Here is a 12,962-nt window from a genome sequence, read left to right as displayed (position 1 = left end):
CTCATATCATGATAGTCAGAAGCAGGGAGGATAAAAAATGACTTTCTCTGTATTCTATCTGAGTAATAGTCCACTCATGGTGTGTAAAGAGGTAAAGTATCTTGGTCATATTCTCAGATGATCTTAGTGATGATGACAAAGATATACACCACCAACACCAAAAACTACAGTATATGCCCAGTCAAACATGTTACTATGCAAGTTTAGTATGCACTCTTTATTGTGAAATGCTCTTGTTTAAAGCCTTTTGTACAACTACTGTATACTGCTCATTAGTGGTGTGTGTAGAAGAAAAGCAGCCTACAGAAGCTTACAGTTAACCTATAGTAATTTTATAATAAAAACCTCAACGCTCTGGGCTACTTCTGCTGAACTCATTATGTTAAGTAGGGTGCCCAGGCATCAAGAGTGTCAAATAGACGCGGTGCCATCTATGGGAATGGCGAGCTAAACTCATTTTAGCACAATAGTTTAAACACCGTTTTACAGTGTTTTGGAATTCTATGAATCGATTTTTAATTGGTAGAGTTTGAATTGACATACGAATGAGAATCAATTTTTTTGCACATCCCTACCAGGCAATGAACCCAGCAATGGAGTCTGAAATAAAGAACTGAATTGAAATTGAATTGAAAGGATTTTTTAATCTCATTTAAATAGTAGAACACAGAGCATTATTCTGTGATGACCAGTTTTGATTTTGTGGTGACCCGCCACAGATTAGTTAACGTATGGGAAACGCTAAAGTTTGTTTTTATACCACAGCTCATTCCATCATGAGAGGCCTCCATCGCCTGTGCCCACTTGTGTGTCCATGAAGAGTGACAAGTCAGAGGGGCGCTTCATAGAGTTCAAACATGATGTCACAGATGGAACAAGGCAAGTCCATAAACAGACTCACATGAATGAGCACTCTGTGACTGGATTGTTGAAATGTTCACAGTGTACAGTATAATTGATGAAAACAGTGTGGATAGATTAGCAAATCAACTCTTATTGCTCAAACTGACAGCGTTGCTGTTGTTGTTGCTGACCTCCTAAATGATTATTAATTAAAAATAAAATTTATTTATTTTGTGTGTACTGTATGTGTGCCAAGGGCATGGCCTTTAACACACACAACAAGGTTTATGCTAACTGACCGCATGAGAAATAAGCTAATTTACTGTTTTGCTGGCAAATTTATAAGGCTGTATCAGATGCATGGTTTGTAAATCTAATGTGGTTTGTGAGGCTTAAATCCTCCTTCATTAGCGTTAGCATCATTTCAAAGCTAATGCTGTCTAGGCCCATCACCTGCATGTGTTGGAATGGACTTCTGATCGTGAGTGTCCAGTCACTTCTTGAATGAGTTTGGTAACCATGGCAATTATTTATTGCCACACAACAACGAAGGTGGTCATTGTTGTTAAAGAGGTCGCACGATCCATTACAGAAGAAAAGAGAGAAATTACAAATAAATAAATAATTGAAAAAAAAAACAAATATATGTATAAACATATATATATATATATCTATTGAAGTAGACATGTCAATCATTATCACACTGCAGTTATACAATTTGAGGATATTTTTTTATTTTCATGAAATACCATGAAAATGTATGATATGTTAACTGAAGAATCAACGTTTTTTGTACCACAGCTCATTCCATCATGAGAGGCCTCCATTGCCTGTGTCCACATGTATGTCCATGAAGAGTGACAAGTCAGAGGATCGCTTCATAGAGATCAAACATGATGTCACAGATGGAACAAGGCAAGTCCTTAAACAGACTAATAAAATGAGCACTGTGTGACTGGATTGTTGAAATAGTCACAGTATAATTTATTACAACATTGAGAATAGATGAGCAAAACTGACAGTGGTGCTAGCTGTGTTGACAATGTTGGCACATTAATTACCTCTTATTGGCCCTCATTTATGAAACGTGCGTACGACCAAAAACAGGTGTACGCTTGTTTCCACGCAAAGCATGGTATTTATCTATTTGAAGGTGTTCGGTGGCTACGCTCAAATCTCAAGTCTAGTCTCAACCTGTGTACTCAAGTTTTTCAGGCGGCATAGCACCGTGCAGCAGTAAATCGTCGGTGGATTAGAAAGTTGAAGAGTTGAATTCATAGAATATCTCGGACATAACACTTTTCCTGTACATGTGCAGCCTATTTCCTGTAATAGCCTATTATATTGACACATTTGATGGCTTAGGATAGCCAGAGCCATAGAAAGAGAGAGTTGCGACTCTCTTTGATGTTGCCGCCACACGATCAAAAATTCCAAAAAACCTGTGCTAAATGGCTGAATTGCAGGAGGGTGGGATGTACTTCTGGATGCTAGAAGGTGTAATCATGGGGGTATTATAATAACTGGAGAAAGTGAACAAGTCCCGCCCCCATTCATTTCAATGAAAATGCTAGGCTAGTGAAAAATGCCAAAATTGAACGATTTTTTCAGGCCTCAACATGGCGTTTCAAGGGGCTTGTTTCCGGTGCCGTTTTACTTAGCCAATTAAGTGCCAGGTTACTGATTGACGTAAGGCACAAAAGGAGAGTTCGTGCCCAGACTAAGCTCGTGCATGAGCTGAGAGTGGAACAGCCACCAATCAGCATGAAGGCCCGATCACATTATAGACGGCATGCGCTGCGCTCACCGCTAGGTTGCTCTTGGTTGAGATAACGTTCTACGATTTTTGTTGTTGTTACCGCTCCTATTTCTATGGTTACTGCTGGGCTCCGCGCAAAAGACCATTCACTTACAGCGCGCCGCGGTCAAAGTTGAACATGTTTCAACTTTGACCGCGGCAAGCGCATCAGCGGCAAAGCGGCAAAATGCCTTTGCGCTCTCAACCCATTGAAATGAATGGGTTTCATAGCGCATGCCGCCTATAATCTGATCGGGCCTTCAGGAGAAATGGCACCGGACCGGATTTCTGGAAAATGGCGACGAGGAAGTGCCTTGCTAATCGGCGAAGCTAACCAGTCAAATCCTGACCCCCAGATTGGCTGTAAATAGTTCCAAAAGTCCCATAATGAGGAAATGGAAATGCCTGGAAAAAGCACTGCCATTTTTTCCTATGGAGGTCTATGGGAGTGTCGCCACTCTGTTTTATCTACCGTTCTGAGGATAGCCGTATAGGAGACGATTACTTTCTCTTTGGCAAACGCAACCTTCATGAATTATATATTTGAAATTATTTTCAAAGGGCACATTTCACTGTTGTATGGTTTTGTAATGATGATGATAGTATGATGCGTTCTCTGCTACAATAAAGTCTGTTGCGCTTACGCTATAGTTTCCTGCCCTCCTTGATGACACTTCTAGTTGTCAAAATTAACAAGGTTCAGCTGGACATCATGTGGCTCGAGATCACAAATGTTTCTATTTTGGAAGTGTAATGCACCTTCATGTCGTAAATTCTAGGGGCGAGGCCATTAAATCGAGCATATAGGGGCGTGATATTTAAATTACGCTTCTTTCCAGTCGCCACATTTATCAACACACGTTTATTCTTACGCTGGAGTGATACGAACATTTCATGAATCACACATGAGCCCTGTCGTAAGATGATTTCTGCGCTCAGATGTATGCTGGTTTCTACGCTCGGTTGATAAATGAGGGCCATTATGAAGTAGTAAAAGTATGAACTAGAATGCATTTCCCGGTGGGAAAGTGCGAAGTGTGCTTGCTCAGACGCGCCGCGACAGCGCCCGGCAGGAGACGCGACTGCTCGTCCTCAGGTCAAAGCGCCAAAGTTTGGCCAAGACGCGAAGCTGCTTCGAGTTTGGCGGCGTTGCCCTCGATTGCCGAATTCTTACACTGACCTGACAAGTTGCCTAGGTTCATCAGTGGTATGGCCCAGAGCACCTCCAATGTAAAAATGTAGATGTCATCCCAAAGACGTAAAGAGATATGAGCCAAAATGCATTTTTGCTAATTGCGGCGCCCCCTAGTGGCCAAATTACAACACATTTACTGAGGCTACTTTGGATGGTGTCCAAAATCATCCCGCCAAATATGGTCTCAATACCTCAAAGCGTCTCCGAGATTTGACCTCACTTCCTGTTTGGACGCTTCAACATAGAATTTGATTGGCTGTCAAGGGCTAACGCTTTGATGTATGAAAATGAAATGTACACCTCTAAGGTCTGTAGACCTTGTGTTGAATTAAGTATGAGTTGTTCACGTGTAGCCAGCATGAAACAAGTAACCACTGAAGGAAGGAGGGAGCCTAAGGAACTAGGCATGTTTCTAGAACAAATACGAGTAGCCTAATGTTAGGAGTATAGCTATTCTGTTATGCGGGAACATCCGCAGTTTACTCACTGTTGAATAAGTTGCAACGTGTTATAGCCTCAAATGGATGGTAAAATAAACAGGACGACTCACCTGTTCAAATGATGTAATAGGATAAAATTTGGTTTTGATATGTCAAAGCAACCAGGCTGTTACTGGTTAACGTTTCTGAATATGAAATCGATTTTGGATTGGTTGCATGTGATAAAAGCTGTGCCATTTCCTGTCCAGACAGCATTCATATTCAGAAATACTGTACACCGGCAACAAAGACACACACACACACACACACACACAAACAACTCTTTCAAACAGAAACGTCAGTCCGTTACATCTGCCTCTTGTCCACAAACTGCATGTCGCTGAGTTGACCAGCAACGAAGACTTTCACATAAACACACACACACACACACACTTACACACACACATACACATCACCCCCTCAAACACAAATATCTGTCTGTTACGTCTGCCTCATGTCCACAAACTGCATGTTGCACAGTTCACCCACATCTACCCACAATTCTTTGATTTATAAATAACCCCAGCATTAAAAAACTGCAATGTGTCAAATCTTATTATACAACAATTGGGTTCTATGAAGCAGTTTCTTTGTTTCTGATTGGCCGAGAGACGTTCCATGAGTTGAGATATCCCACGATAATCCACTCTGACTTTTCACAGCTAATAATAAATCACTCCGCGATACAATGTCAAATTGTCAAGTGTAAACCGAACTGTCACGTTGCATCCAAGCTGAAATACAGACGCTCAGAACATAGAATATGACGGAGGTGGATATTAGCTAGTTGGATGGCATGTAGGCTAAGTAAAATAGTGATGTTTCAAAGCTAAAAGCATGTCCTAACCAGACGCAATGCCAGCTAACGTTTATTAGGCTAGATTCTACATTGCTTGACAACGGGAGAGATAGAACTAACGACTGGCTTTTGGCCATAGCAACGTGCTTTTAGAACTAACGACTGGCCTTTGGCCATAGCAACCATCCATTTAGAACTAGTAACGGCAGTTTGTCCTGCAAGTAGTAGAAATTTGTGGCGGAGAGAAGTTAGTTCTACAAACAAGACAGTTTTAGTGATTTAAACGTTTACATGATAATGGGAAATTAGCGCAAAAAAGAAGTGGTAGAATTGTTGTATAAAAGCAATATAGCACTCATGATCGTGGGTTGTTGCTGGATATTCCCACGGGTGTTGTTTGGCCGTAGCCTCGAGGCCGGAGGCTACGGCCGAACAACACCCGTGGGAATATCTAGCAACAACCCACTCCTCCCACTCGTGCTATATTGCTTAAATATGTATACTGTATGGGCAATTCCATGCAAAACTGTCAAGTCCATAACCCCACACAGCGTCAAACTATGATGTGGATGATGATTTCTTAAAAGTTTACCATTTCGCTCTTCTTGTTTGTACAACATATTCAATGATATTGTTAACTTAATCATTTGCATTATATAAATGTAACCTATTTTTCCACCCGTATGTCTCAACATATACTGGAGTCACATTCATAAACATAAACAGGATCCTAGGTTCTCCATTTGCTGGACTCGCTGTCTACCATAAAGTTAAAGAATAGTAATAACAGAAGAAAAGGTAAGAAGATGTTGATAGCGTGATTAACTGTGGTGCCTCCACTGAAGAATGTCTTTACCACTGCCCTGGTGGAAATATGTAAATCCTCAGAAATGTCAAGTGACTACAGTTACTTCTACCTGCTTTGATATAGCTTATCCTAAATGAAATACTATGCATAATGCAACAATCACAAAACATTTATTGTATCCTTTGTTTTTAACTCTTAGAATTCAGTTCAGTATGACATAATAAAATGAAAGTACAAAAATAGTTTTTAAACCCCTTTTTAAAAGTTCAACCTATCACTTTCAATGAAATCTCAATTAAGGATTACGTAGTTCTAAATAGTAACTGTGTGGTAATAATTCACCTATACCACCCATAGCCTAAATTAATTAAATGTTTACCATGAACAATAGTTAAATGAAACACACAGTAATACTTTCTATAACACTTTGTGTTGGATGTAATTAATTGGACCTAGAATTGTTAACTGCTATAAGTGGGCCAAACTTCCCAGTTTAAGTCTCCACACATAAGCTTGAGTCGAAAAACGTAGCTCCCACTTTCCTTAGCTGTAGTGGAATTCTGGGATTTCTCCCTAAAGCGGAAACTATTATTTTTACCTAATTATAATTACTATTATTATTGGGGAGGTTATAGGTTTGCACTGATTCGGGTAGGTAGTGGCAATATACTGGATGGTATATCGGTTAGAATATAGGACGGAGAAGAGATGGGGTTTAACTTTGTATTGTTCCAGCAGAGACATTCAGGATTTCCATACAGAGAAATATGGGTATGGCTATTTATACACTTTAATATAAACTTTTTGTTCGTGACTACAGTTATTATGTGGTCAATTACGCCATCTAGCGGCGTAAAATGGTACGGTGTAATAGCGTTAAAAACTTCCTCTATTTGGAAATGCAACATCCTTACAACAGTATAACGCTAAACGGTAGATTCCTAAGCGAAACACATGAAGTATTATAATTTCAAAGAACGCTTACACTATATTACTTCATGGAAATGATGTCAAGAGCAAGTTTAACTATATTAGCAAACCTCTTGCATACCAGTGTGAATTAAATACAAACTTACTTTTCATCAATGACTCGCAACTCTGAATGTCAAAGACTGGATTACTCAGGATAACTGCAGGAATTGTCAAAAGGTAAATTAATTATCTCTGTTTAAGTGCACAACGAACTTGCACGTCTCTGCAGGTACTAACAAAAATAAGAAACTTAACAGGAAGGCACGCGAGTTTACCACATGAAATATCGCAACAAATGCTAAATCACAGCGAACACACAAATGTCCCGGCCTTTTCTACATAATCACTCAAACTATAATGAATTCTACATGCTAATACAGATGTAAACTTGTGCACATTCAAAGGATACACAACGAATACAAAAGCAGTAGCCTAGCCTACATATAAAAATGCAAAGCGAAAGTAAACAATAGGCCTAATCTCCATTACATCTTCTAAAGACGTTAAACAACATGTTTCAGGCACGTTACAACATGCTGAACAGTAAATATTGTAGGCTACTGGCCTCACTAATTCTGAGCTAGCTCAGCTATCCAGCAAGTTTACAATCACTAGGCAAGGACGAACAAAGAATGCAGGAAATCTTCACTTTTTTCTCCTTTCCTTCATTTATGCTGTAAAACTGTCAATACAAAAATAAACTATTTTCATTTGTCTTGTCTAGCCACGCATATAGCGAATTACCGCCATATCAAAAAACAAAGAAATCTTTCTCACATATCTTATTTTCTGTACTTATGTCTAAACACATATTTCACTAGAACAATGTATACTTACAGGCATTGCCTTCGTATGGGTAAGAAATAACTATAGCAGGTGAAAAACATAAATTGTCCGGAGACAGCAACCAGTGTGAATCATCTCAGTGACTTCTCTCGTTTTAACGCTAAGCAGGAAGTATTTACTAGCCTACTTTCACTCCAAAGTAGATTCTGATAAGGCCAGTAGATGGCGCTCTAACATAACAAATGACTGGTAAATACTGAGTGCAATAACATAAACGAAATCTTGGTCGGCTCAGACCGTGACAATATTATTGACTAAACAATAAACATGTAGGAATGAGGTGTCAAACTCACTTTATGGTCAATTATCATCACACGCACGCCAAAGATAGCACAATGTCTCTCTCGCTCAGAAAGTGCACGAACATAATGACTGGTGCATACGTGCAGGAGCGGTCTTTCTAACAGAGTGATTTACCCAGAATGCTCCGGTCAATTATGGTAAATAGCAAGAAATAAAATCGAATTCCTCTCAAAACATCACAAATATATAAAACAATGTCCTGTAATCATTACAATCTCCTAAATAGTAATTCATTACGAAGAGAAACCATTACAAATTGTCAAAAATGAAACACCGTCACAGTGAGAACTCGTGGGATTGCAACTATAAATTGCACCTGGACATCAATGTGGGTTAACAACGAATAAGTCCGTACTTGCCTCTCGGGGCCATGGCATCGTTAAGATATTCTCAGTCTCGGGGTGAGACAACGTTGCGGACAATCCAAATCAATCATGTGCATTGCACCGTTGCAGAATATCCCAGCTAATTAGGTCAGACAATAACATTGGTACGATGTTGCGGTATGTAACCAAGCTGGGTGTAACTGTGTCATAACAACTACTTCATGATGGAGGTCATGCAAGTTACATTTGCAAGAATTGGCATACTTTGATTTTTTTTTTAAAAATATCAACATTGTATCTTAAATCACTCTGGAATGTCCTTTTTGCATTACTTAAGCAATTTAAGATGAGCTATTCCGAATAATAGTATACATTCACCAACACACACGTTTTTGCTAATTATAGAGCCATCGACAGACCAAATAACACCAAATTTATTGAGGGTGCTTTGGATGGGGTCTCAAGTCATCCCACCAAATATGGCTTTCATACGTCACAGCATTTCCAAGATAGGCCCACTTCCTGTTTGGCGGCTTCGCTCGCTGAATTTAATTGGTTATCACAGGCGAACGCTTGGACGTATGAAGGCGAAATCAAGGCGGTTGATCCGCCTTGGTCTGTAGATCACGCGTGCCAAGTTTCATGACGATCGGATAAACTATGCGGCCAGAGTCGCTTTACTTTGACTTTGGACAAAATTCAAAATGACGGAAAATCCATCATGGCGGAAAATGACGTCATATAGTGCGTTGGAATCAGCTGAGTCAAAGGATTCAAATGGTATAAGTTTTATCAAAATCGGCCATACGGATCAAACGTTACGGGCATTAACGCATTTTCCAACTTTGACCAGTTGGTGGCGCTAGGGCGTGAGAGTGGCGAGCATGAAACCTGGTGGTGTCAATCAGGGCAGTCTCCTCTATCAGCGTACCAAATTTCATGACCTTATGTCTTACGGTTTGGGCTACAGGTGGAAAAATGTGTGGGCATCAGCGCTCAAAAATCACTTTTCCATTCATTCCTATGGGAAAAAATCGACCGGAAAAACTGGAATAACGGGAGAACGACAAGGCGTATCAAAAAGCTGTATACAAGCCACCATCCTCGCATCAGGACGCACGCGTGAGAGGTGGAACGGCGTCTCTAGCTCCAAATCCCTAGGACAAGATAGGGAGACAAGAGTTGGACTTAAGATAAATAAGTTTGATAATATGAAACGCACGGATAACAATAGTGTGCTTTTGCAAGCACACTAATTATTTCATTGTGTGTGTATGTGTGGGGCAAGGGCTCAAGCAGCAAATAGATAGACCCCTTCCTTCAGTGCTCCATGGGTGCCAACTAACACCACCAGTTTGATTGGATGTAGTAGTGTTGTGTGTGTAGCTGTACACTCTTGGATTCCGTTTATGGAGCCAAGGGTGTGCGCAAAACACTGCAACATTCTCAGAATAAGTTTCAGAATAATCTCCTAGCATGAAGGACTGTAAGATGGCTTACTAACACTATTCCTTTAACGCTAAATACTCAGAGACCAACATGAAGGAAGCAAACCTGATGGCGTCAGTGACCAGTTGACCCAGGAGGACCTCAAGCGCGTATTCCAGGTTTGGATGCAACCATATAGTACTTTGCTGATAAAAACTGTTTGCACACATTTGATAATAGTATTTTCATGATTAATATGAAGCTGATTATTATGACTGCTGCTAGCGGTCATCAGGGTTTAGTCAGAGTTTTTATTTTCTTTCAGATATTTTTTCAATCATTTTGTGTCAAAGATTCCCGGGTCACTGAAAGACTGGGCTGCACCAAACTCTTGATGGGCATGTAGCCCCACGAGGATGACGCAGAACCATTGATTTCTGGTTTTGATTTTTGATCTGTTGCCCACCCACCACAACGGACCCCCCGGCCCACACACACACACACACACACACATGCACACACACACACACACACATACACACACACACACATACACACACACACACACACACACACACACACATATGGGCATCACAACAAAGACCCACTGCACATATGCACCAATATTAGTAATATTACATGATTCTCATGATTGCCAAATTCGATACCACAGTAGAACACATGGATTTTCTAAGATCCAGTGAACTTGAATAAGACAAAACATAGAACAGAGTGTAGATCATTCTGTAGATGCCTGACTGCCTTAGCTGCTGTCTGCAGCAACTCAAGCTAGATAGAACCGATTGTGTTCTCTCGGAAAATGGACTATGTGAAAAAGGCAAGGATTGTGGAGTTGAAGAAGAAACGGGGGTAACATGCAGTAGTAGCCTGAAAAGGCTGCCATCATGTACAGAACAGTAACAATACGGTCTTACTGTATTCAAACCCCGCATAGTGTAACCAGATATTTATACACCAGGTGCTTGAGGAGAAGATCATCACCTTTGTGAAGAATGAGTTGAAGAGATTGAAGGAGATTGTGAGTCCAGATTACCAAGAAAACTTTGAGGGTAAAGAGCAGGATGAGAATGATGCCAGTGAAGGGGCTCTCAAGATGGCTCTGCACTTCCTGAGGAACATGAAGCAGAACAGTATTATTGACAAACTACAGGAAAGTAAGAAGTTTGCCTTTATTTGTATTTGCTTTGGTTTTCATCAACACACTACATTAGAGACACTGGTGTCAGTGCCTTGTATTTAATTTATTGTGAAATATATGAACTGTATGTCTATGGTGTCAGTGACTTGCTAAACATGGCTATTTTTTTTAATTAGATCAACAGGATATAGTCTGTCAAACTGAACTTAAGAAATATCTCAAGAACAAGTATCAGAGTGTGTCTGAAGGAATGCCCAAGCAAGGGAGCTCTGCTCTGCTAGAAAAGATCTACACAGAGGTATACATCACAGAGGGAGGAAGTGGGAAAGTAAATGAGGAGCATGAAGTCAGGCAGATTGAGTCCATATCCAAGAGACCAGCAGGACAGGAGACATCAATCAAATGCAGAGACATCTTCAAACCTTTACCTGGCCAAGACAAGCCAATCAGAAGTGTCATCACAAAGGGGATAGCTGGCATTGGCAAAACTGTCTCAGTTCAAAAGTTCATCCTGGACTGGACTGAGGGAACAGAAAACCAAGATGTCCACTTCATATTTCCGCTGCCTTTTCGGGAGCTCAACACCCTGAAAGAAAAACATCTTTCATTAATTGATCTTCTCCACCACTTTTTCAGTGGTGCAGCAGTCGAGCAGTTAACTTTTCCCAGCCTGGGAAAATACAAAGTGTTGTTCATCTTTGATGGTCTAGATGAATGTCGACTCCAACTAGACTTCTGGAGAAATGAAATATTGACTGAAGTGACCACATCATTGGATGTTCTCCTGACAAATCTCATCAAGGGTGATCTACTTCCCTCTGCTCTCCTTTGGATCACTTCTCGACCAGCAGCAGCCAATCGAATTCCGCCTGAGAATATTGACAGAGTCACAGAAGTGCAAGGGTTCAGCGACCCTCAGAAGGAGGAGTACTTCAGAAGGAGAATATGTGATCAGAATCTTGCCAGCAAAGTCATTTCTCATATTAGATCATCAAGAAGCCTCCACATTATGTGCCACATACCAGTGTTTTGCTGGATTGCTGTAAACGTTCTTGAGGTTCTTCTTGAGATGCATGGAGTTGAGCAAGTTCCAAAGACTTTGACAGAGATGTACACATTTTTCCTTGTATTTCAAACCAAGCAGAGAAGTATGAAGTTTGAAGGAGTTTATGACACAGATCCACAGTGGAACCGGTCTAGTCTCCTTGCTCTTGGAAAGTTGGCCTACAATCAGCTGGAGAAAGGGAACCTGATATTTTATGAAGATGACCTGATTGACAGTGGTATTGATGTCAAAGAAGCAGCAGTACATTGTGGAATTTGCACCCAGATCTTTCAAGAAGAGTCGTCAGGCCTTCATCAAGAAAAGGTGTACTGTTTTGTGCACCTGAGCATCCAGGAATACCTTGCAGCTTTGTATGTGATTCTGATGCTTATAACTGAAGGGAAAGATCTCATGTCCCCTCAGCAGGCCTCCAGAGCTGTTGACAGCAGACCAGTGCACAACTCCATGACCACTTCGCAGAAGAGTGCCGTGGATAAAGCCTTGGAGCATGAAGATGGGCACTTTGATCTTTTCCTCCGTTTCCTTCTTGGCCTCTCTCTGGAATCCAACCAGAGACTCCTACGTGGCCTACTGAAGAAAGTGCACAAGGAAGGCAAAGAGGAAATAACCAGTTACATTAAGACAAAGATCAGGGAGATTCCATCATCAGAAAGAGTTATCAACCTGTTTCACTGTCTGAATGAAGTCAATGATCACTCCTTAGTGGAGGAGGTCCAGAGCTTCCTGAGTGCAGGGGCACTTTCAGCAGCCAAACTCTCATCTGCACAGTGGTCAGCTCTTGTGTTTGTGCTTCTGACGTCAGAAGAAAAACTGGATGTGTTTGACTTGAAGAAGTACAGCAGGTCTGATGAATGTCTCCTAAGGCTGGGACCAGTAGTGGAGGAATCCCAAACGGCTCTGTGAGTAGGATAGCAATACGTATTGGCGGGAGGGAGGGAGT

General features: G+C 40.9%; 1 protein-coding gene across 3 annotated transcripts in view; it reads left to right on the top strand.

The window, feature by feature from the left end:
* The first annotated feature begins 1,648 nt into the window (after positions 1–1,648).
* LOC134088374 (NACHT, LRR and PYD domains-containing protein 12-like) overlaps positions 1,649–12,962 on the top strand; it is a 36,304-nt gene continuing 24,990 nt past the window's right edge. For 2 of the 3 annotated variants that reach the window (XM_062542312.1, XM_062542310.1), the window contains exons 1-4: positions 1,649–1,758; positions 9,901–9,976; positions 10,777–10,972; positions 11,133–12,921. In XM_062542312.1, coding sequence (XP_062398296.1) covers positions 1,688–1,758; positions 9,901–9,976; positions 10,777–10,972; positions 11,133–12,921 — 2,132 coding nt within the window. In that variant the 5' untranslated portion in view covers positions 1,649–1,687. Of the gene's footprint in view, positions 1,759–5,792; positions 5,913–9,900; positions 9,977–10,776; positions 10,973–11,132; positions 12,922–12,962 lie in introns of those variants that run through there. The other variant, XM_062542311.1, reaches the window with a different exon arrangement.

The sequence above is a fragment of the Sardina pilchardus genome, chromosome 8 (genome assembly GCF_963854185.1).
Source record: "Sardina pilchardus chromosome 8, fSarPil1.1, whole genome shotgun sequence".
NCBI classification, from domain to species: Eukaryota; Metazoa; Chordata; class Actinopteri; order Clupeiformes; family Clupeidae; genus Sardina; species Sardina pilchardus.
This window is presented reverse-complemented; position numbering and strand designations above follow the sequence as displayed.